The sequence below is a fragment of the Dama dama genome, chromosome 23 (assembly GCF_033118175.1).
Source record: "Dama dama isolate Ldn47 chromosome 23, ASM3311817v1, whole genome shotgun sequence".
Classification (NCBI taxonomy): domain Eukaryota; kingdom Metazoa; phylum Chordata; class Mammalia; order Artiodactyla; family Cervidae; genus Dama; species Dama dama.
This window is the reverse complement of record NC_083703.1, coordinates 24,709,813-24,732,327: the sequence shown is the minus strand read 5'-3', so window position 1 is coordinate 24,732,327 and position 22,515 is coordinate 24,709,813. Positions and strand designations below refer to the sequence as shown.

Sequence of the window (22,515 nt, the reverse complement as noted above, 5' to 3'; positions counted from 1 at the left end):
TGTGGGAATTTCTGACAACTTATGCAGTTGATTCTAGAAAGAGTTGGAGCAGAGACTCAACTTCCAAAATGTAATATGGCTTGAATTTAAGCCAACCTGCTGCAGATGTATAATAAAACAATGACGTTCTAATGTTCACTCAGTTCAGTTCAGTTGCTCAGTCATGTCTGACGCTTTGCGACCCCATGAATCGCAGCACGCTAGGCCTCCCTGTCCATCATCAACTCCCGGAGTCTACCCAAACCCATGTCCATCAAGTCGGTGATGCCATCCAGCCATTTCATCCTCCACCGTCCCCTTCTCCTGCCCCCAGTCCTTCCCAGCATTAGGGTCTTTTCCAATGAGTCAGCTCTTTGCATGAGGTGGCCAAAGTATTGGTTTCAGCTTCAACATCAGTCCTTCCAATGAACACTCAGGACTGATCTCCTTTAGGACGAACTGGGTGGATCTTCTTGCAGTCCAAGGGACTCTCAAGAGTCTTCTCCAACACCACGGTTCAAAAGTATCAATTAGGATCATTAATGTTCACTAGACTGGTATTAAACCAAAAACTATACAATTTGGCAAACTCCGTGCATTTTCAGACTCTGACATTTCTTAGATTATCACCATCAACATCCAAGTCATAGAATCTGCCAATCAGATGGAAACACTGTATGGCTTGCACATGCTTCACCTGTCACATCCCAGCTCACAGAGGAAAGCCAAGCCATCACCATGCCACTTAAACGGCCCTTCTGAGAAGTCTGACAATGTTAGGAAAGGAGTAAGTTTCACTTTCTTAATATCAGCTTTTAGGGAAAATAAATAACCAACAGCTGGGTCCTGCCAGCCTTAACAATTCTAAATTGTAGAATTATGACAGGGCTTATCTGGTTTTGTGCTTCTTAGTTGCAGTGCTATTTCTCCAAGTATTTTGAGGTATATTCTCTTTCTACATTTACACAAAGAGGTTCAAAACAAAAATTATGTGAGACTTTCATATCCAGATGCTGGTCACAAATATATACATTCTCAGCATGGAAATAACTAGGTATTAATGACATGTTGGATCATTTCCCAAGCTATGAATTTGTGTAGACGTTCCGCTTATGTTTTTAAAGGTTATATGTACTTTTTTGTGAGAAAACACCTGTCATCTTTGCTACTTCTGTTTGAACTTTACGCATATTCACTAATTTGCCTTTCCATGTATCAAATTTGTGACTTCAATGTTTTGAGAAGCAGAACTGATTTTATTATAAAATCTTTAACCTCTCTTACTACCCCCAAATTGATACCACATATGTGATGTTATTCAGGCAAATTATCTTTATCCCAGCTCCAATGTAAGGATTAGCTAAAAAGTCTCTCCCTTACAGAAATATTTCTGGAGTATATCTTCAGCCCTACAGACTCTGATTCTTATGAAGTTACTTCAGCAAGCCTGATGAAAGGGGGTTTATTCTTTCTTTGCAAGTTTATTTTCATTTAGGTGAGCTTGGACTACCAAGTAAATCAGAAGCATCAGCAGTCCCTAACTTGAGACAATAACTAGTACATATTTTTTATGCTGTGAGTTCAGCTCCAAGTGTAATAGGGTCTATCAAAGGGACACCGGACAGCAATTCTGGACACCAAGGCTTACAATTAGACTTTTTAAAAACAGGTTGCCAAATGAGCACGTTGAACAAAAATTCATTTCTTTCTGAAATACAAGTCCTTTAATCACGGGGTGCTATGCTATGCATCATCCTTTTCATTGAAACCTTCTGGTGCCAGAACCCTGTTTGCATTAAACGCTCGAGTGTGACAGAAGTACATTCCATCTCCCTGTTAGGGTTCCATCCTGAAATGTGTCTGTATTATATAAATTTTGGCTCTGAGCATTTTAAGTACATGTATTTTTTAATTTTTCTGTTAGTAGCAATTTAATAGACTCTTTGTAAAACTTAATTGTAGAATGATGTTAAAAGCCAGTATATTTTCATTTGAATTCTGTATTTGAAGTTTTTGTCTGTAAATACAGATTTTAAATATTTGATTTTAAAAATGTTTGCGTCATCCAAAAGATATTTTAGTGACATTAAGAAGCTAATGAAAATTTCCATGTAATTTCTGGCTTTACTAATAACTCTTAACACATCCAATATTATTAAACTCCACACGAATGACAGCAATCATGCACCAAGTTACAGAATCCAATGAAATATAACATATTGCTAACAAGTTAACTTCTATCTGAAACAAATAGAAAATTTAAATCCTTTTAGTAAGCATATTTTTGTTTTTGGAGAATGTGCAAAATTCAGTAATTTAAAATTTTAAAGTTTATTAAAAGTGCTAAATACTTTTATATTAGAAGCAAATGCAAAGTGCAAATGCCTTGCACTTTCTAAACCTCTTTCTACCATCCTAATGGAAAGAAGCAGAGCCCCCTGCTCCCAGGATCCATCATTTGTCCCTGGCCACCGCCTTCTGCTGAGCTGGCTACAGAGGCACAGTTCTAAAAACAAAGCTCTGGACTTTGTAGCTCTTAGTTCTGAATATTTTTCCCTTTTTTTAATCTCAAACTGCTGGCCAAGTGTGTCCTGAGAAATCATTTACATCATTTATTGGATCCTAGGGAATACTTACATATTCAGAAGTGTTTATACATTTAGAATACTGTCCACACATTGATTCTCTTTAAGCCCTGATGCACATAAAGCATCTTTGACAATGACCAATATTGTTAATAGTGTGTTTCTTACTATTTAAGAATTTGGACTTGCTGAGTGACAACCTATAATACTGTGCTTTGAAAGAAACCAAAAACTGGCACTTTCCTTGTGGTCCAGTCGTTAAGACTCAGTGCTTTCACTGCCGAGGGCCTGGATTTGATCCCTGGTCAGAGAACTACAATCCCACAAGCCGCCTAGCATGGCCAAAAATAAATAAATAAGAGACTTTTCACCCAATAGTGTAGTTACAAAAAGCAAAGGAGGGAATGTTTATAATGAAACAGTTTTCTTTTTACAGCTCACAGCAAAAAAAAAAAAAACCCACTTTAGAAACTGTTCCCAAGGAGCTTGCTACTCTCTAGTTTTTTGGGGTTGTTTTCTGGCTACTGAGATTGCAATTAGTGAATTTTTGCTTTAAGTCAGCAAAATCGCATTTACTAAATTACCCAATATTATCATTTACTCGCTGAGAAAAATGAAACCCATGAAAAATTAAGAGAAACGTCTGTCTTTGGCCATATATATATAACTATTTTATTCCATATTAATAAATGACATAAAATATACTTTATTACTCTAAAATTTTAACTTACCCAGTTACTGTAAAGCAACATTTTATTCTCACTTGGATTTCAGTGAAGCTTTCTGGCCAGGGAGAGCTTTTGCAGTGATCAGAGGTCTTTCTGGCCAAGAGAATGCAGTCAAGGTTTGGAGGGCAGCCAGGGCAGGGGCGTACCCAGCCTCTAGTGTACTGTGTGTGACACAGTGAAGTGAAACAGCCTTGAGAACATTACAGGAGGTGTTTGTGCCTAATGAGAAAACCTGAAAACACAGGCAGATTTCAACATGGCTTGGATTACTGATATCCCAAATTTAAAGAGCCTATTTCTTCTAGAAAATCAGGAAGGATAGAAGAGATGGATAAGTCTATATTCTTCATTAGCAGGAAACACTTTGTAACAACATTGGTCATGGTCAAAACTGATGGGCAACTAAGACGCAAACTAATACCTAGTTCTCACTGCCAAGCACTGTGTGTTGCCTGTCTTTTCATTCATTTCCTGTCTTTTCATTATCCTACTGGATAAGTGTTATTAATATTCCATTATATAGACGAGGAAACTGAAGCTTGGACGGATTGAGCAGCTGGGTCTAAACACCCCAGCTGTTATAAAAGTGTTAAATATGCCAACTTTTTATTCTAAATCTTGCTCTGGATTTATCGGTGATGAACTTTTCTCTAGATTCACACCCCATACTTGAGAACATGACCAGCAAACAACATTTATATGTAACTCTCCACGTGGCAAGCAGAGCCCTAAGCTTTTTAACAGTACAAATGAGTGTAATACTCACAAAAGTGTTGTCTGCTAATCCCCATTGAAAGATGAGGAAGCCAAGCCACAGAGAAGGTTAAGTAACTCGCTCAAGTCACACAGCTAATAACTGGAGGAGCCAAGATACAACCCAGGTGGCGCGGTTTCAACCTGTGCTCAAAAGCGCATGCTTCAGTCTGTGTCCCAAGTAGAAACCTGGGCCATACTGACTCTAGCTGTAGGCGATCACCTGCCAGGAAAGTACCAGGAATTTTCACTGTGCCAATTTCATCCACACAACGAAAGCAGGATAGCTCGCTGACCGGGAGACCCGTGTCGCTCTGCTTATGCCTTTAGCTGTGTTTGTTCATTTACACTTCACATCAGATGTGAAGAGATGAATGCCATTTTGAGTCCAGCCCACCCCAGTACAGTCACTTCCTGCAAAAGGGATATAGATGTGAGCTGTGCTGGCCTTGGTTTTACACACCTCACTCCCCTGGCCAGGGAGGGCAGTGTAGGAAGAGCAGGACACCTTGTCCTCCTTGGCATTGCCACTTTTAAGCACCATGTGAGGTATTGGAGGCTCCCAGTCTACACAAGGACTAGCTGGGAGAATTTTAACGCAGAGCTAATAAATGAAGACTTAACCTACAACCACTTCAAAAAAGGTGACTGACCGCTAGCTGGGAGCCAGCCTCCAAGTCCACAGTTCACAAGTGTTTCTGAGCTGATGTCTTTAGCCCTAGTGATTTCCTCCGCCCTCTAGCTAGTTCTGCATTGAGTTAGAAAGGCTATGAAAGATGCCCATTAAAAAGCCAGACCCAGAGACTTCAATGCTTTCAAAGCTCCCCTAAGTGCAAATAATCTGGTGCTGCAAAGCAAGGGGTGGGATCGGTTGCTGCCCACAGTTATTTATGTGCTTCTCTGTGGACATCACCTTTGTGGGCAGTGTTAACACCAAGAGTTTATGATATTCATTAATTCACAGCAAAATAGTTTCCCTCACGTTAAAAAAAAAAAAAAAAGGTGCATCTTTAATATAAATGCTGCTCATTATTAGAAGGATATATTGAAATTTATAAGAAGTCAAGCACCAGGGTTTTCTGGAGGGTGTCTTGTTCTCAGGCGACTTCAGTTTTGTCATTCAGCTGTTAGTAGAAAACAGTGAAGCTCCATTTTTAAAGAAAATATTTTCTCTCAACCTATAATACAGTTTTAAATCCATACCAGTTACTGAATGCTCCCAGCAATGACAACGACAATAAGTGCCACTCACCTCACTATTTAAACGTCACACAAGTTTTGGCCAAAATCTCAGTCATTCTGCTACACATGGAGTTGTGCTGAGGAGGACATGGCAACCCACTCTGGTACTCTTGCTCGGAGAATCCCATGGGCAGAGGGGCCTGGTAGGTTACAGTCTGTAGGGTCACACAGAGTTGGACACGACTGAAATGACTTAGCATGCACACACAGAATTCTGCTAAGAGTCAGGCAGCCCAGGTTCCCATATCAGCTCGGGAACTGGCTTACCAGCTCCACTTAGCAAGCTGGGAGACCTTAGCTGTGTTATCTCACTTAAGTCAGTTCCTCTATCTGTAAAATGAGGACGGTGAGAATTAGGGTGGTTTTGAAGAGTAAATGAGATGATGCACTTTAATAAATGGATGCACATCAAGGGCTCAGCAGGGTCTCCCCTTCTGCATGTAACCAGATGGCCTGCAGAGGTCCAGGAACTGGCCCTGGCTAGTAAGGGGGAGGATTAAGGCTAGGAACCTCAGAATTCATGTTTCTAAACCCTGGTGCTCCTAAGCACTCTGCCATCCTGCTGACACCGGGCGGGGGGGGGGGGGGGGGCGGTGGGGTGGGGTGGACATCTGTGGATCAGCATTGGGTTCCTCTAACCACTGCCCTAAGGATCCACCTACACCTCTTGAGCCTTTCCGTAAGCCCTTAAGTCTCTTAACCAATCTGGTTGCCCTCTTTTGAACTTGATCCAATCTAAATACATCCCTAGTGCCTGGAAATTTCACAAGTAAGCCTAGTAATATAGTACAGTGTGTCCAGAGTTTTATGAGGTAGGATTATATTCTCCCTGTCACATGAGGTAATTCTGCTGGGGTGACCCTAAAATGGCATTGATTCGTCTCCATGAGTGTGACTGGTACCCCCAGCACAGACTGTATGTCATTTACTGCCTTGTCCGTAGTCTGTCAGCCCTGCCTTCAGGTTTCTTGCTCACAAACAAGAATCCCTCTCCTGTTCTTTGCTTACACTCATAAAATGAGTTGTGGAGTTTAGGCAGATCTGAATCCTTAATGCCCCCCGAACACACACACAGCCATCCCCTAAATATAAACAAATATTGCCCATGTTGTCTACTTAGGGAATCGTGATCCTTTTGCATCTCCTATGTTTGTATGTAGATCTGGCTTCAGCGCTTTCTGAAGCACTCCAGTTTTTTACCTTTCCTGATGCTTAGCTTCTCACAGGCCTCTGAGTTTGTTAAAACTTCAGATCTTCACATGTCATTCACTGTGCGATTTCACTGTTTCAGTTCCAAGAAAATAATTTAGGGTCTGTGTAATTGACTCAAACATTTAATAATCTTCACATTGAGAGTTTTCTTTCACATTTTACATTTTTAAATGATGAATGACCAACTTAGGCAGTTAATCCATCTGGACCCTGGTGAGTTTTTGTGATGAAGGATATTTCATTTCTTTAAACTGACTCAGCAAAAAAGTGTTTGAAAGTAGATCAGTCCTCAGGAGCCACATTATTTATCTGTGTGCCTCACACACTGCCGTGTTCTTTTGCTCTCAGTGTCTCTCATACAAAATTAAAGACTCCTTTAAGGATAGAAGTGTTCACCTATTCATTTTTACACTCCTGTACATGACAGTCATTCAGCAACCATTTATTGAATGGAATCTTTGGATTCCTGAGCTTTGCAAAGATAATCAATTTGGCAGTAGTTATATCAAAATCAAAACTCACAAAACTGCAGATTTTCTCAAAGTTAAAATCAGTAGCAAAGCTACCGATTTAGAACTGCATAATACACATGCGTGTGTCTCTATCGATAGACATGAGTAGTTTACACACATGTGTATACCTTACAAAATGGGAAGAAAAAGTGAGAAGTTCAGAGATTTGGAAGGTGGTTCAGCTTCCCTGGTGGCTCAGATGGTCAAGAATCTGCCTGCAATGCAGGAGACCCTGGTTTGACCCTAGGTTGGGAAGATCCCCCGGAGAAGGGAAAGACAACCCACTCCAGTATTCTTGCCTGGAGAATTATTCCGTGGACAGAGAAGCCTGGCGGCGCGACTGAGCAACTAACTCTTTCACGTTGTTTTTCGGTAGACGTATGTACCCAGTGAGTTTTTTATACCTCTGAATGAGGGGAGGCAGTGTGGAGACCAGGATGGAGAATATTTTCTTTCCTTGGGTTTTTCCCCCAATTTGGTTCACACTTAGGGAAAGGAGGCATTCATTAGTATACTAAGGCAAGGTATTATGTTCAATTCCTTTCAACTGGAAGAAATAAGAGGAGTGGTTGTTTTTTTACAAGGTCAGTCAAAAGGAGGGAGGAGGGGTTTTGAACCCTCCCAGAATGCAGGTTGCACAAAGGTGAATAATACACACTACTTTAAAGCTAGGTTGTTTTTGTTTTTTTGCTTGCGACCCATGTTTTGATAATCATGCATTCTTTGTGTTGGTCAGCATAAGTATAGTTTAGTTGCCAGCTCACTACCATCCTATTTAGTTTTAAAGGGTAGGCATCTCATCTTTATATGCTTTATGTCAGAAGACATTTTTCTTCAATATTATCCAAATGAAAAGAGGATTTCCTTCTTGGAGTGGTGTGCCGGAAGGTTTAGAAGGGCAGATGGCTAACCTCTGGCTGCATATTCTCCCCAACTTAGATTTATACATGATTGTGGATGGTGCTTTTCTGAGCAAGATAACATTTTATCTCTAACATGAACCCAGAAAAGGCTACCCCAAAAGAGTGTGTGTTGGGGGAGGGGGTGGGTGAGGAGTTGGGTTGAACCAGTAAGAAAATTGAGGGTTCCTGACAGAGAATTTCAAGAATACTAATTCTATACTTAGAAGACTTCTTGTGAATCTAAGAAAGCCTTCAGGTTCATTCTTAGGAAACCATGAAATCTGTTACAAAAGCCTCATAATATGGAGTATGTCTGACCCTCCATTCCTAGTGGGAATGCTTCCAGTGGTCATAGCTCACTGGCGCCCCCTTGCGGCACGCAAGCCACCTCACATGTTGTTGCCTTGGGTAAGACCCCTCAGGGAGCAGGGCAACTCAGCCTCGGGGTGGAAACTTAACCTCTGGGATTGGAGAGCATAGGAGTCCTTTAAATTTTAGTCAAGCTCCTTCCTTATTCTTTCTCTCTCTCTTTTTTTTAGGCCAAAGAACTGCCAACTCTAAAGGATAATGATTTCATTAATGAGGGTCAAAAGATTTATATTGATGACAACAACAAAAAGGTATTCCTGGAAAAGCTGAAGAAGGATGTAGAGGTAAGGGAAAAAAAAAAACACACCAATATAAGGGATGGCCCCTTGTACGAATGTCAACACTACTGGGTTTTTAGAAGCTTTTAAAACCATCTATTTGTATCTGAAACCAAGACAAAAATATATATTGTACATTAGCCAAAGCAGATATAAACAGGTGTAGCTTATATGTCAGCTGATTTAAAAGAGAAGTATGCCGATTCAGCAGCTCCCTCCTTCAGAGGACAAACGCAAGCAGGCACATGGTGTCTTCTGCTGGCGTCCCCTCCCCCAGGTTCCCATCTTCTTTGTTGTGGGGGTAGCCTGTGCGGGGTTACAGCCCCTTCAGACCCACTGCCTTTCCCCGCCCCCCGGCAACCGGGGCCCGGGTGGAGGGGACTGACTGTATTTTGTCAAAGACCAGATCATGTTGACAAGTGTATGGTAACTATTTGAATTTGGGGTTTTCCCCATCTGAACCACATCTGGGTGTTAGAAAATACTAGCCTCTATGAAGTCAGTATCACTGGGCATGTTAAGTCAGCCTTGCACGGTATGGGAACAGCATGGGCAGTTTAGGACACCAGGGTCAAGGGGGATGTTGTGAGAAATAAAATACTATGTGGAAATGGCCTTCTAGTCTATAAAGGAGTTCTCTTTGTAAATATTGTTTTAAGTATTAAAAATACACCTTTCCCTATTTCTTTTATTTATTGTAAAGGCAGTGCAGTTCTCCCAATGAACTTCCTTATATAAATCTACTAGAAATAAATTCAGGAAAAAAGTTCTTTTTTGAAGTTTGTTAGGTTACAAAACAGTGCAAAGAGAGTTCTAATTTAGACAGTTACTAAGCTACAGTATTCTTAGCTGTTACTTTTGTTCATGTGTGCATTTTTTGTTTTTGTTTTAACTTGGAAATATAGTTTCCCACATACCAGTACAGATCTGCTACTTAGAAAGGCTTTGTGAAAAGATTCTTTCTTGTGTCATTAAAGACAAAATGACTTGGGAATTCCCTGGCCGTCCAGTGGTTAGACCTCAGTGCCTTCACCACCAGGGCCCGGGTTCAATCACTGGTCAGGGAACTAAGACCTGGCAAGCAGTGCAGCATGGCCAAAAAAAATTAAAACAAAACCAAAAATGACTTAAGCCAAGAACAAACAAATGTCATGGATTAGATTATATCCCCCATGAGGGCAGAAGCAGTATTATAATTTTCTTTTTAATCTCCTAACATCTTTCATTTAAAGACACATAGACTGACCAAATTAATTCATGATTATTTTTAGGTTATAAGTTACTTTAAGAAATTTTTTTTGCATTTTAACCTACATCACATATATGATTTGGTTAGAACCTAGATATTGGTTATTTGTAAAGAGGACCCAGTGTCTTGTTAAAAAATAGTTTTTCTCCAGTTTCTCATTATTCAGCATTTATTTTTCCTCAGTTGTCAGCAGTTTTTATTAAAATGCATATTAGTTAAGTATTTCCCTTTTACTTTGGGGTCAACTTTATCTGATAACTAAGTGCCATAGGCAGACATACTATTTGGGAGTTTTATTCATTATCCTGAAAGGCTTTGATCCTGAGAAGTAATACTGCTTTAGCAGTTATAGTAAATAGCCCTTAGGGATATCTCATCTGCTTGCAAAAATGTTTTTTATCTTTTTTTCCCTCTCAGCTGTATATCACTCTGATTTTTAGACTCCAGAAATAATGTAACTGAAGCCATTCAAAATCACACAAGGGTTCTCTTTGCCTTTTCATTGTCTCTAATAGTGTCGTTGATTAGAAGATTCGGTTACTTTTAATCCCATCCATGGCTCTCCCACTTAGCTGTTTTGTTAAAATGGAGGCAGGGCATAAAGCATTCTTTCATTTTAATAAAATTCTCAATGGTTGGTAAGTGTCTAGTTTTGAAAATCATGCAGAAGCATTATTAATTTTTTAAGCAGGTAATTATGGTAAAGTAGCTTGACATCTGATAGAATGTAATCTAGTTTCATTTTCCATCAGTTCCATGCTTGCTAATTTAGCTGGCTGGCCAGGATGGGGTTGGGGGGGCGGGGTGGTAACTTAATGCTTTAAGTAAAAAATGAATTCATTACAGCTCCAATATTTCTGTAAGAAAATAAGAACCTAGCCAGCTTTTCTCTGCATTTGAAATTCTGTTCTATTTATATACCGGGCAAAGTACATTGTTAGTTCTAATAGTTTACAAATGAGCATATATGAGCCCTTTTTCCCCAAAGAAAGCACTTGATGGAGAATGGAAGGTCACTTTTGCCCTCTGACTCGCTTCTTGTCAGCTTTGACCGTGACTGTGGAGGGCTGGTCCTCATCTCTCATTGGCTCACACTGGGATCCAAATTTCACACGAGAGACTACGCTTTGTGTCCCATGGCATCCACCCCATCACAGGCCATCTCATGCCTCACATTTTTTGGGGGGAGTGGGGTGGAGGGGAGGGAGCAGCTTTCAAATCACCCATGACATTTTCCACAGAACTAAAACAAATAATCCTCTAAAATCTATATGGAACCTTTAACAATTCAGAATTGCCAAAGCAATCCTGAGGAAAATGCACAATACTACAAAGCTTGTTGTTCAGTCACCAAGTCGTGCCCGACTCTTCACGACCCCATGGAGAGCAGAACCTCAGGCTTCCCTGTCCCTCACCATCTCCCGGAGTTTGCCCAAGTTCATGTCCATTGAATCCAAAGCTACAGTAATCCAAACAGTGTATTACTGGCAAAAAAACAGACATATGAATCAATGGAATAGAACAGAGAGCCCAGGGGGAAAAACCAACACACCTACGGTCAAAGGAGACAAGAATATAAAACGGGAGAAAGATCATCTGCTCCGCAAGCGGTGCTGGGAAAGTTGGACAGCGCATGTAAATCACCGAAGTTAGAACACAGCATCACACCATGCATAAAAATAAACTCAAAGTGGCTTAACAACTTAAAGATAGGACCATAAAACTCCTAGAAGAGATCATAGGCAAAACATTCTCTGACATAAATAGTACCAATGTTTTCTTAGTCAGCCTCCCAAGGCAATAGAAATAAAAAAACAAATGAGACCTAATCAAACCTACAAGCTTTTGCAAAGCCAAGGAAACCATAAACAAAATGAAAAGACAGCATACAGAATGAGAGACAATATTTGGAAATGATGCGAACAACAAGGGCTTAATTTCCAAAATATACAATCAGTTCATACAACAACAAAAAAACAAACAACCCAATCGAAAAACGGGCAGAAGATCTAAATAGACACTTCTCCAAAGACATACAGAAAGAGTTTACTAACAGCTCTTTAGCCACACAGTTTTCAATAAGTGTTTGCTTGTAACAGGGCTCGTAAAGGGAATACTAGCTCAGATTTGGCATAATAAGGAATGAATTATGAGGGAAGCAGGTTAAGTGGGATATTCTGAGGGACAAAGAAGCTGATCAAGGTCTGGCAGACAGTTATTAAGAAGCTGGCAAGCAGGGGAAGCTAAAGATTACAAAGATTTTTAAATCTCCATGGTTTGAAATTTTATATACTTAAAAATCACTAATTTGAGTTAGAAGCTTAAAGGGATGAGCAGCAAACAGCAAATGTGTTTAAGTTCCAAATATTAGCTGTAGGTACACCCTCCAGGCAGCCCTGAATCCCTCTTCTTGGGGCCTGTCATCTTCAGCCCACAGTAGTTTCAAGATGCCCTACAGTGACTTTCTCCAGCAAGAATCTCAGGTCTACTGCATATTGTGTTTCCCTCTACTTTAGAAGAGATTTTAAATGATGTTTTGTGATAAGAGCTGGGGCATCAATACAAGCTGTTCAACATGTCTCCCCTCTTGGCGCATGTCACCTGAACCTGTATGTTTAAGTTACATACTTGATGGAAAAAAGGCTTTTGCCGCAATAACAACAGGGACAGTTATAAAAACCACTTCCACTGTTACATGCAAGGCACTTTTCATTGCCCCCACTACATTCTCTCTAATCCTTTCTCCGCCCCTGTGAGTTTGGTGGGGATGTCCCATTTTATAATTAGAATAACTGAGGTTCAGAGTAGTGAATTCATCATCAGACACAGAGCGAATAGGTTCATCAATACCATTTTTCATGGAGTAGAGGTGAGGATGTAGAGAACAGACTTGTGGACACAGATGGGAATAGAGAGGGTGGGAGGAATTGAAAGCTTAGCGTTGACATACATTCACTACCATGTGTAAGACACACAGCTAGTGGGAAGCCGCTGTAGGGCGCAGGGAGCTCAGGTCGGTGGCATGGGGGGGTGAGAGGGAGGCAGGCTCAAGAGGGAGGAGATATATGTATACATATGGCTGATTCATGATGTTATACAGCAGAAACTAACATTGTAAAGCAGTGATACTCCATAAAAAAAAAAAAAAATTCCGTAAAAGATGGAGCAAGTAACCTAAGATTTAATTGCCCATCTGGCTCCAAAACTTACGTTTTATTTAAGATAAGCTGATACTTGAGTGGGTCACCCTGATCAGCAAAAGCTATATGTTTAACCCCTCTGCTGTCCTTGGTCTTCTCCATTTGTCTCAGACACAGATTTGAAGACTTACATAATCCCCATTTCTTATATAATCCCCACTTGGGGCTGCAACTCACCTCCTCAGTCTTGGGTATGTCAGAACAACTTACCAGTTTCATCTCACTGATAGTTTAGTGGGTGATGCCGGAGCCTAACTTCACTTTTATTATTGAATACAAATGACCAAGCAGTGGGCAGACCACAGATCAGAGAGACCCAGGAAAGGAGCTCTGGGCAGAGCTGAGGTTGTGAGTAGCACAGGTGCCAGGGGAAGATGTGGGCCTGCAGGCTCACCCTGCTTCCTGGGGCAGTACAGCCCAGGCTGTCACCCTTCGGCTGCCTGACCTCTGGCACGCTGATTACAGGCAGCCACTTCTGTACTCTCCAAAATACTTGAAAGTGGATTTGTACCTCATGCATCTGGAAGTCAAACGGACCTCTATGTACAGAGAGACTGCTCTGCAGAGCAAAGATATGTTGTAAATGACCTCATTTTGCTTCCAACGGGAAGGTTTTTTGTTGTTGCTTTATTCTTTTTATTTGGTTTAGGGGGTTGTTTCTCTTAGAGAAACCTCAGGGGAAGTTAGAAGAAAGGGGGACAGGGGAAGTAGCAGCAGGCAGCCCATTCACTTGTTCAGTAAATATCGAGTAGCTACATCACTTACCTGGGAGTCAGGAGGGCAGCGATGGCGTCACTGAACCAGGTTTGTTTGTGCCCAACATGGAGCCAGCCAGACGCCGAGATGCCGAGGTCTGCAGCAGAGGGTTTATTCGCAGGGCAGTCAAGCAGGAAGAGCAAATCTCCAGTCGGCGTCCCCAAGCCAGGGGCTCGCTTGAGGAGGTGTTTACCGGCGGAGCGGCAGGGCGGTCTGAGGCGTGGAGCGTGAGCAAAGATTGGGAAAAGGTGCGGGAATCCTCGTTCGGCGCAGGCGTAAACCAGGCTACTGACCTCTGCACGATCCAAGGGTGGAGCTGGACATCCTCGCACGTGTGAAAGGACCCTCACGCATGCCCAGTTGGAGGGTCGGCGGGTCTATCCAGCCTTAACCCGCTCAGCTCGAACTCGACAGAGCTGATTCCTAGCTCCTGAAAAAGAACCAGCCAGACAACGTTGTTCAGGCTACATGTCCCTTGGAGGACCTGCGAGTCTTAAACGGCCTTGATTAGTGAAGGCAGGTGAGATGATCTGATTAATCATAATGCAGTTTCAAGGGTAAAAACTGCCACAGCCCCTGCCCCCAGGGGCGTGCAGTGTTTGGGGGAGATAGAGAAGTTTCTCAAATAATTTAATAAAACAAAAGAAAAAAAAATGAAAGTGTTAGTCACTCAGTGTTGTCCAATTCTGGATCCCAAGGACCGTCGCCCTCCAGACTCCTCTGTTCACGGAATTCAAGCGTGCAGCTAAGCCTGGTGTCCTTAGGGTAAAGTGTGCAGGGCACACGTGCCCAGGCAGGAATTGCGACAGGCTTGCGGGAGCAAGGGCCCTGCAGCTGAGACCTGAGTCTCGTGGGAGGTAAAGGGGCACAGTGAGCTGGTCAGAGGCCAGAACAGGATGCAAGGTGGCCTGAGGGGTGATGACACCAAACTATCTAGGTCCCATGGACCACGTGAGATTTTGTTTCTACCCTTTGAGAAATGAGACCCCATCGAAAGGCATGACAAGATCAAATGCTTCCCTTGACAGAGGACCAGAAGGGGAAGTCCCGACAACATGCAGTCCTTGCCACTTCTCAGGGACCTTCCAAGGGCCAGAGGAAGCAGGGAGGGGGAGAAGGGGGCTTGTGCCTTGTCACCCTACAAGCTGAGCAGGACCAGGCCCGGCCAAGCCCCACCCACCCTGCACCCACTACACACACATGCCAGATGGCAACATCTCCAGCTGTGCCCACACCTCTGGAGGGCATCCAGGGTGGGCACAGGGGGTGAGGGGAACAGGCCAGAGAGAGCTCCTGGATAAAAGGGCACGGGAGAGGGTGATGGAGGAGCCTCCCCGGCTCCCACTCCGATCAGGACACCCCCGAGCAGGACTGAAGGAGGGTGTTGTTCACCAGAACAGTGACAGAGGCATTTGCTGGTTGATTGGGACATTGGTGCCTTTGCTTATTCGTGATGGACAGCTTAATACTCAGCTTCACTGAGTATGCTGCATTTCAAAGTGCTTTCACAAGCCAGATCTGAGAGGCTCCCCTGGCAGCGACGCGGGAGGTCCCTGGGTTCACCATTAGCCGGTCTTAATTGTTGGGAGAAACCTTTTCTTCCCTGTGTGTCCTCCTTGCCAGTCATGCTCTCTGCACTTTGGTGCAGTCCTCGTCGATGTGATGCACGCATCCCTCTCAGCTTCCAGCCTTGCAGTTCAGGGAAGCGGTCCTGGCTCTGAGCCAGCCCCGAGTGGGAGGCTACAGCTCCGCCCGAGAAGCTGCCTGGGAGGAGGCTGCCCCGTAGGAGAGGCTCCTGGCCCACTTGCAGGAAGTCCTCTTCTCGCCTCTGCCGCTCCAGGGCTCCCAGCCTTCTACTTGCACTTCTGTGAGCTTGCTCTCTTTAAATCTGGGGCTGTGTTTAAGGCATAAATAATCGTGTCACTTCCTCCCCTCCAGTTTCTTGCCCAGTTGAAGCTCATGGACTACAGCCTGCTGGTGGGAATCCATGACGTGGAGAGAGCCGAGCAGGAGGAGGTGGAGTGTGAGGAGGACGGGGAGGAGGAGGGGGAGAGCGACGGTGCCCACCCTGTGGGGACCCCTCCCGACAGCCCCGGGAACACGCTCAACAGCTCGCCGCCCCTGGCTCCGGGCGAGTTTGATCCAAACATTGATGTCTATGGAATTAAATGCCATGAAAGTAAGTGGAGACACCATCCACTTTTTTTTTTTTTACCATTGGTTTGATTTTTTTTTTTTTTTCATTGTTAATCTACTGGTAATCATCAACCCAGTTAAAAGCATGCTGTCCTGTAAGACTCCTTCTCAAGAGTCCCAATCAGTTGATTTCGGGACAGAGTATATTAAAGGTAACTGTAATCTCTGGTTTTGAAATGTAATGTGATGAAATCCTTGAACTGTGGGATGTTGAAGGGAACAGGTGAAAACCACACGACAGTGTGCTGTGTACATACAACACCCATGTGCATATGCTTGTGTCAATGTCTGTACCATATATAAGAAATATTTTTAAATACTTTTTTATTAGCCATCTCTCTTTTATGTGGATCTCAAGTCACAAGTCTGTCTGAACTAGCCACACACATGGTCCACGCCAGACCTCCTGTGGACATCAGGTAGGGCAAGTATCCTTCCTTCTCGGGAAAGGAAGCTGAGGCTAGCCCAGGTGTGGGAAGAGCATCTCCGATCTGCTGCTGCATATCTGTCCTCTGCTCATCCCCCTTTAAGGGGTCTGTGGCTCTCTTCATGAAAGTGAGATTGATTCTAATCCTCAAAATCTGGGTGATTGGATATTTATAGGAATATTACATGCTATGTTAGCTACTTATACATGAAAAAATTTGAGATAAACGAAGGCCTCTGGGGTTTTTTTAATAATAAAAATTACTCAGTGGGTCATCATTTTTAAAAAAAAAAAAAAATCTCATGGCATAGCAGCCAGGTTGAGTTTGAGTTCTGCTTTTTATTTTGCTCACCAAAATGGTTTCTTCAACACAGGAAATTAGAGTCAAGTATACTTGAACAATAGTTCATAACTGAAACAGCAGCTTATTTGTGGAAATATGTAGAAGACGGGTATTGTAGATGATGTATGCCTTTATCCAGTTCTGATACTAGAGCCAATGAGCATTAGGAACAGTTACAGGTAACAGTAGAAAGTGTAAGCATAATTACTTCTATTGGGTTGGCCAAAAAGTTAGTTCAGATTTTTCCATAGCATCTCATGGAAAAACTGGAATGAACTTTTTAGCCAAGACAATTCTTGTTTTAAACAGTATTTCTTTAAAAAACATTTTTCTTTATACCAAAGTAATATACAATCACTAAAGAAAATGCAGATTAATAAAAAACATACAGTCTCACCCTTGGACCTCTGCTGGTAATATCCTGGGGTTATATTCTCTTTTTTACTTTTTAATTTGAGAGAGAATTGGGAATAGAAAGTTAAGCTGTTTCCTGGGGATGCACAAGACTTTCTAACAGCCTCCACCGCCTTTGTTTTCAGACCCTGACTCCCTCAGCCCTTCCTCCCGCAGCAGTTCACACTGTCCCAGGTGTTGTCACCATCTGTCCCACAATCGTATCTCTCATCCCTTTACAGATTCGCCTCGGAAGGAGGTGTACTTTATGGCAATCATTGACATTCTGACTCATTACGATGCGAAAAAGAAAGCTGCCCACGCTGCAAAAACTGTTAAACACGGCGTAAGTATCTCCACCTGGTTTCCCTCTCTGCTCCCTGCTTCCTGTGGTGCAGGGGCCAGAGCAGGTCCACTCCTTTCCTAGGAGCTGCCCGGTCCCTTCCATGGCTGCACTCCAACGCAGAGTCAGAGCTCCCAAGGCCCCTGGCAAGTCACAGCCCCTGCGCGGCTCTTCTGCTACCCACTGGGGTTATTAACAGACACATGCATCATGAGAATATTACACAAGTTCTTTTTTTGTTTGAAAAATGCTTCAAAGACAAAAGTGCTGAATGACGACAGCTGTTTTAATATGAAGTGCTTAGAACTGAAGCATTTAGTCTCTGCTTAAGATGCTTCTAAGATACACAGTATCTCTTTCTGCACAGTGGACTGTATTTTTTTCTATTACAGAAGGTTTTTGAGTGCAAGATCAAAGTTTAGTGATACGAGTCCCTTGCTTTTATTGTCCGTGCCTGGAATTCTCACTGTTTCCGGCATATGGTAACTTGTGGAATCCCGTGACAAGCCTTGATAAGGATAACTAGTGTGCTCCTTATCAGGTGAAGGAGCTGAGCATTTACGGAGTAACTTGCCAGGATCAGGTCACTAGGCAGGGTAGAGAGGACTGCTCCCCGGGCCCAGCCCCACCCCCCAGTAAACCAGTGAGGCCCACTTTGCCGGTTGGACTTCCCCAGTTGTGAGTCTCCACTGTGCCTGCACTGTAGGACCTCATTTTGGCTTTCCAGGTGTGCTGAAAAGGCCCAAAGCCCAGCACGTGGGGATGAACGTATGCTCTGGCTCTCTCACACTTCCCCAGTGCATAGTCAACCAAGATCCACCAGAACATCAACATCTATGAAAGGCTCTTTTTCTTTATTTTAAAATCAAACAGGCTGTCATTTCAGCAGTGGAACCAGCCCAACACCATATCCCATTTGCCACAGAAATATTTCAGTCACATTGCCAACTAGTTACGGTCTTCCAGCTTTGTGCGGTGCCCCGACCAGGACCTCACCCTACCCACTGAACACGCTGGAAATCCTCTGTCAGAGAGGAGGGTACACGGCAGTTCTCACACGAGGGTGTGCACCGCAGCCTTCTGAGAACCATTTTAAAGTCTCTGCCAGCCAGATGCACCACCCCTTGCCCGGATTCCAAGTCCAGTTCAGGAGGCTGGTGGGGGAGGTTGTCTCTGAAAGGCTCCGGTAGCCCCGATGCTCGTCTCTGGTTGAAGAGCCTGGCCCTACTGCAGGGACGGGACTGGGCCCGCGTCCCTGCCTCACCTCTCCAGTCGTGTGACCTGGAGGAGACGCCCTGGCGCCCCAGTTCCCCCAGCGGCTGACAGGGCCCTAACGCCCTGCTGAGGAGGTTTTGTGGTCAGTGGGGAGAGGCTCTGTTTGTTCCCACCCTTCCTCAAACCTGTAGGATATTCTAGACCAGGTGAAACTGGAAATGTGCCAGGGCAGACATGGCTCCACCTGCTCCCCTGTATGTCACCAGCTCAGCTCCATGATACGGCACCCAGCCTAAAATCGGGTGCAGTCTGCAAGAACAAGACATTACTCTGCAAAGGAACATTGTGTCTACCTGCTGCTGGGAACCGGTCTCTGCCTTCAAAACCGGGGCTCCTCTGTGGAGATCCCAGCGGCCCAGCCCAGGCATGGAAATTACAGCTTCCCCGTGAGCTGCGGGTATCAAAATAGCACCCAGTGACTTGGTAAAAATTCTGGTCCTGCCCTTCGCAGCTCTGAAAGCTGGCCAGTAACTTCCGAGGGTCTTCTGGTCTGCACTGTGCTCGTCACAGGAAACCCCACTGAGCCGCTTCGAGGGGCCGGCTTCCCAGCTCCGGGCAGGCCTCTGTGAAGGGGGACAGTGGCACCCCGTGCCTGCGCTGCGAGGACCAGCCCTGGCCCCTCAGGGGAAGTGCAGTCACAGCTGACACCGCCCCTGCCATTGCCGCTCCTTACTCCTGAGCACCCAGCTACTTTGGTCCTAAAAAATGAACACGGTCCTTGTGTCCTCGTCACCAGAGTTTCCCTTTGGCCAAACGCTGCCGTTTGTGTCATTCTCAAGGTGTCTCCCGTCTGCTCTCCTGAGAAACAGAAGTGTTGTCCCCGTGGCTTCTGAATGGAGGCCACACAGATGCCACATATGACAGGAACATCTCAAACGTGGTTGGATTTTTTTTTTTTGGTGGCAGCAGTCACAGTGTATGTGACACCAGCCTCTGTTTTTCCTGAGACTCTGCCTCATTTTCACACCCAGATGCTTTTTTTTTTCCATTTATTTTTACTAGTTGGAGGCTAACTACTTTACAATATTGTAGTGGTTTTTGCCATACATTGACATGAATCAGCCATGGATTTACATCACACCCAGATTCTTAACAGTCTTGGTTATTCAGACCCATATCCAAGATATTCTGAGTTACGAGAGAGGCTGCACAGGTTTGAAAATGGCTGGCTTCATATTCAGCTACAGTGGAAGCTGCTGTAGGTGTGATTAAGTAATTCTAACAGTATCACTGTTCCTCTTCTCCCACACTGCCCAGGCTGGTGCGGAGATCTCCACCGTGAACCCAGAACAGTATTCCAAGCGCTTTTTGGACTTTATTGGCCACATCTTGACGTAACATCCTGCACAACTGTAGACGGACGTCAGCATGGGAAGGATAGAGGTGGCTTCAGCGCAGGAAAAATGAACACCAAACTCAGTGAAGCACACCTCCTCGTTTACATCTTCAGGCCAAGATGACTGACTTGGGGGCTACTCGCTTTAATAGCTACCTGATATTTCCCAGCATCATTCTAGCTATTTCTGACGTGTGTGTGTCTGTGCGTGTGTGCATCTTAAAAATTGATTGATTAATGGAAACTGACCAGCTTTGGTTAGTGTGTGTTTGGGGCAACAAACCTCTGATTACAGCTGTGGACAAATGAATGAATGAGTGAGTGAGTGAGCGAGCACAAGAGGGGGGGAGGGGGAGAAGGCAATGCATGTCAGACCAACCAGGTTGGCACCACACGATAAACTGTGGATCAGTTTATTTTCTGGAGTTGAAAGATGTGAGACAGTATTCGTAATAATAATGAAGATAATAATAATGATGATAATAATAATGATGGTGATTAAGAGGAAAAAAAAACTTACTGCAGATGTTACACTTCTACCACGCACGCTGACACTCCTTAATAGTTTGTACCCGGGCGCTGGACGGAGGAGGCTGGCATCTCCCGTGCCTCCTGGTTTAGGTGTCGGGACTCCCCGTGTCCGGGGACAAACGCCCCTCCTCCAGCAGGAAGCTGATGCCCCTAGTGACTCTCTCTGTACATTTTCACCTCAGTAAATATGTCCAGGAAAACTGCTTACTTCTCTTTTCTTGCCTGGAGCTTCTTCACTGATAACACTCTTTCGTTGCAATACAGGAATTAATGCTACAAAATAAAAATAAAAGCTTATCTGAAAAGTGCATAGTTTTGGGCAATGGTATCTACATCTCCCATGGTGGGAAGGTGAGCAAAGCATTTAGAACTCTCAATCCTCCTGTTGAACAGTGGTATTTTGTTATAAATTTGCCCTTTAACTGAAATCCTCAATATTACTGTTTACATTATTAGGAAAACAGGGATATTTTTGAATCTAAAAATTTAATGTACAGCACGTGATTTTTGAAGTTTACATGTAAAGTCATTTTACAGTATAGGTGAAATAATGTTTGTCATATTTTGAAATGTATCCTGCAGTCACGTTTTGGGGTGAATGTTTTATTCAAAGTACCAGGTAGGCAGTCTTTTACAGTAAAAGGAAAAGGGTTGTTTTCCTCCAGATGTACATTTATCAGTCTAATGATTTTTTTATTTTTAAAGAAAATGTTTAACCCAGATCTGGTTATGTAAGTTCATTGCCCTAAACTGTGCTGACTGTGTCTAATCAAGTTATAGATTTCCCACATCGATCATATATTTACCAACTTCCTGGCATTTTCTGAAAGGCGTCAAGCTAAAATATTAGACTTGCTTAGGAATATGTTATCAACTTATACACTGTGCTAAAGCTGTGCCTTTGAAATTCTTTGTTTAAAATGTGAGATGACTTTTGTAGGCAGGTTCAGGAAAGAAAAAAAAATCCACCTTTTAATAATTACTTGCAACTCAACAAATAGTCCCGCCATACTGCCTCTTCCAGTAACTTTACTTCAGGGCTTATCAAGTCTGCAACTGTGCCCAAGGTATTTAGGTTTACTTCAGAAAATACGGGGTGACAGCAGCCGGAATCTGGGGAGCAAGGCCATTCTACCACATCCTACTGACTTCACTCAGAATTTTTATCCTCAGCAGACGACGTTGACAGCACTGTGATCTGGTTAACCAAATCTGTATTTCATGTGTCTAAATTAATTGAAATGGTGATTTAATATGCCCCCACCCCCACCCCGCCATTCATTCTGGCATCGAGTCCCTTTCAGTACTCTGAAGTTAGGCTGTAGTTTCTTTAATCCAGGATTACAAATGTGAGACCCTGAAGTAAAGAGAAGGTACCCACACATTATTTGAGTAACTGTTTCCTTTGTGACCCATCTGTGTATGCTTTTAGAAGTTTACAAAATGCTTTATTTTTATCTGTAACAGTCTCTGTCATCCACCCTGTTGATCAAATCTTCGGACAGAGTGAGGAAGTTCGCCTTGTATCTTCTAGTGCTAACAGTACACTCCAGTTATGAGCCGGGCTTTACAAAATAAAGCACTTTGATGACTCACAAGGTGGAGTCTTTGTGCTTCTCTCTCAATTGTGTGTCTCTTTATTGCAAACAAAATTTAAATACTCAGTACGAAGAGTGTCTATAGCTGATCCTGAAGAAGTAAAACTAAAATTGAATCTTTTCACAAACAGGAGCTTTGCCTTCAACCTGTGAACTATTTCACTAGTAAATAATAGAAACGTGACATGATACACGTGACAAAATTGACTTACTGAAAGATGGACAGAGAAAGAAATCTCTTAAGTGAATACCCTTTAAAGTTACACAGTTTTATTTTTTAAATCTACCAACCATAGTTCTGTGGGTCA

The 22,515-nt window shown here is 43.3% G+C and overlaps 1 protein-coding gene across 1 annotated transcript in view; it reads left to right on the top strand.

Annotated features, from left to right (window-relative positions):
• The window catches only part of PIP4K2A (phosphatidylinositol-5-phosphate 4-kinase type 2 alpha), a 178,211-nt gene extending 156,004 nt beyond the window's left edge, over positions 1-22,207 (top strand). The window contains exons 7-10 of the mRNA XM_061126188.1: positions 8,453-8,566; positions 15,704-15,944; positions 17,367-17,470; positions 20,000-22,207. Coding sequence (XP_060982171.1) covers positions 8,453-8,566; positions 15,704-15,944; positions 17,367-17,470; positions 20,000-20,080 — 540 coding nt within the window. The 3' untranslated portion in view covers positions 20,081-22,207. The remainder of the gene's footprint in view (positions 1-8,452; positions 8,567-15,703; positions 15,945-17,366; positions 17,471-19,999) is intronic.
• The last annotated feature ends 308 nt before the right edge of the window (positions 22,208-22,515 follow it).